General features: G+C 32.8%; 1 protein-coding gene across 1 annotated transcript; it reads left to right on the top strand.

The window, feature by feature from the left end:
* Positions 1 to 716: 716 nt before the first annotated feature.
* On the top strand, positions 717 to 2,591 carry LOC148950913 (solute carrier family 53 member 1-like). Its single transcript, XM_089090948.1, has one exon. It carries the CDS (start codon positions 717 to 719, stop codon positions 2,589 to 2,591), a length of 1,875 nt encoding a protein of 624 aa, XP_088947074.1.
* Positions 2,592 to 3,070: the final 479 nt, after the last annotated feature.

The raw sequence follows: 3,070 nt of genomic DNA, 5'->3' as shown, positions 1-3,070 counted from the left end.
TAAAAAACTGATTCTATTTAAAACACATTTAATTACAAATGGCTCTAGATCTAGAAATTTCCTTTAAAATGAGCCACTGAACAACTCTTTACGATGTCCCAGTGCCAAGCTATCTGTGGAAAAGAAAAAAAGAGACAAAAAGATGCCGTTTAGGCAGAATGCTGTAATAGTTGCCACTTTTCTTGATTTTCAAGCCATTATATTTCTTTTGCTGTTCAAGCCAAGGTACAGGAAGTTTCCTATATAAGGGTTTCAGACATGGCGGTTGTAATGGTATACTTTTTGCTTTGATGTGACTATTTTTAGGAGTTATGGGTTATTATATTTCTTATCAGTGGACATGATCGTCTCTTACTAAGTTGCTAGCTACCGCTGGAACGCGGAATTTGATTGTTTAATTAAAACTAGAAAAATTTCTGAAAATTTAAAATTAGTTTTGTTTTTGCTAAGTTCTACCTGCAATATTTAAGTTCTATAATGCAATATTTATACACGTTTATCTTTCTACAAGATAATTTTATTTTATTTTAGTTCTCAGTTCAGAATTGCTAAGGTTATTATGTAAACTTCAAAAATATTTATGATGTCTTAGCAACAATTTTAGTTTTTTTATTAAAACCAGAAAAATAACTGAATATTTTAAAATTAGTTTTGTTTTTTGCTGGGTTCCTGCTACTCGAAACGTGATTTTATATTGCATTTTAACATTGACAATAATGGTTAACACTGAAAAAAAAACGCCCAAAAAAGATCATCAGGCATTTGAAAAATATTTACAAGCTAATTGGCGACACGATTGGAAAAAAAAATACCTTGACTATGGAAGCCTTAACCGAAGAGTTGAAAAGTCAGATAAATTAAAAGACAATGAACTTAAAACAGAAATAGAGCAGTTTTTTTTTGATTGCGAAAAAGAACTAAAAACTGTCAACGATTTCTTTGAAGAAAAACTAGAAGAACTTGAAAGCAAATATAAAACATTAGAAAATGAGGCATCAAAAATGAAAAAAACAAGGAAACTTGAAGAAAAGAAAAAATCACTGCAATATGATTTTCATCTGCTCTATGTTGATTGTATGATGCTGAACAACTATCAGAAGTTAAATTTTGTTGGATTTCGTAAAATCTTGAAAAAGATTGATCATCACCAGGAGAAAAGTCACCAGGAGAAGTGCTCTGAGGGTGAAAAGTGGAGAGAAAACAACGTCGACAATGCTTATTTTCGCTCCTGTAACAAAATATTGCCCTTAATGAAACAGATAGAAGATTTTTATGCATCATTTTTTAACGAGGATAAAGATACGGCAATGGAACGATTGTTATATTTTCATACTCAAAAGACACACAAGATAATATACTTAATTCCTAGTGTGTTCTTGGTTATGATAGTTCTTAGTGTTATATTAATAACCTTGTATAACATTTTCCCAATTCCTATTAAAATCCGATGTTCCAATGCAAGCCAAAATGATCAAATTTTTAACTGGAACATATTATTAAAACTGTATCGGGGTCCTCTTTGGGTTGTTTTGCATCAATTTTTAAATGGTCTTAATATTCTGATATGGAGAAAAAGAAATATTAACTACATACAAGTGATGGATATCAATCCTAGAGCAGATTTTTCAGGGAAAAAGTTTTGTTTGCTTGGAGCAATAAATGCGGTAGTATGGTGGCTTAGCATCATTGGCTTTTTCTTTGCGCCAGCTTTACGCGTTTCCCACTTCATCTTTCATTTGCTTCTAGTAATTCTATTAATTCTTATTATCCTTATACCTATCCCGTATTTAACGTTTATCCAGCGATGGCTACGATGGCACTTATTTCGTGTATTTTTTGCCCCATTTTTTGATGTTGGGTTTTGTGATTTTTGGCTGGCGGATCAAATAACTAGCTTGTCGTTGGTTTTTGAAGACGCTGCAGACATAATTGCTCTGTACTCTCAGACGCATTGGTACAAACAAAAGTGGACGTGTATTACAATATTTGCCCAGATTTGGTGGTTAAAAATGGTCTTACTATGCTGGCCTTCCAGTATTAGGCTTATTCAGTGCTGTAGAAGAGCAACAAAAGAAAATAGTAAACGGATACACTTATTAAATGCATTAAAATATGTCATGGGTATATCGGTAATTGTATTTTCCATGTTGTATGGTGCCTACCATTTTCCAGTACTTAAGATATTATGGATAATTCTGTCAGTTGTATCAAGCATATACGGAATAGTTTGGGACGTAAAAATGGACTGGGGGTTGTTTTCAGGAGATAATAAAAATACTCTTCGAGAAAAGTTGCTTGTTGGTCCATCTTTGTTGTACTATATCTGCATTTTGTTAAACATCATACTTCGTTTCACATGGACATTTTCTTTGTCAATAATTGAAGCTGAAATTTTAGACACAGAAATTACTACCACTATTTTTTCAGCCTTAGAGCTCTTTCGAAGGTTCATGTGGAATATTTTTAGGGTGGAGAATGAGCAAATAAGTAACTGTGGAAGATTTAGAGACCCAAAAATCAAATTAGAACTTTTCAACGTAGATTCTACAGGTAATATCTATCCAATGGACATCAAAAGCGGTACAGTATGAAATTGGAAAAATGAAATGATGTGCTTGTAGACGATTTTACGCGGATTTTGCAGCGTACCAGGGTAAAAATTTATAAAAAAATTAAACAGGTCCAAAAAACCCAAAGATATGATGCCAAATAAAAGTAAAAAGTTCACCATTGAATTTGGAATCTTAACAAGAAGATTAGAGTCCTTCTCTATTAACAACATGAGAAATGACGTTTTTGCAAGGGTAGCGCTGATGTCTCCTTAATTTTTCTGCTATTTTCAACAGGGACAATCTTAATAACTTTAGAACGTCCTTTCTTTGTTTTGCCACTTTACTTTTGTTGTGTTTTCATGCACCGGGCTTAAAGTGCACTTTGAGTGGGTTAGACAAAAATTGTTTTCAGGTTATCTGTGTTTTTTAACCCAGCCAATTTTTCAAGCGTTTTCATCTTGCAATTATTGGCTTGAAAATCAAGAAAAGTGACAGCTGCTACAGCATTCTGCCAAAAC

Source organism: Artemia sp. Qi Xiang Cuo, chromosome 6 (genome assembly GCF_049724085.1).
Source record: "Artemia sp. Qi Xiang Cuo chromosome 6, ASM4972408v1, whole genome shotgun sequence".
In the NCBI taxonomy this organism is placed as follows: Eukaryota; Metazoa; Arthropoda; class Branchiopoda; order Anostraca; family Artemiidae; genus Artemia; species Artemia sp. Qi Xiang Cuo.
Note: the sequence above shows the minus strand (reverse complement) of the source record. Positions and strands in the feature narration are given on the sequence as shown.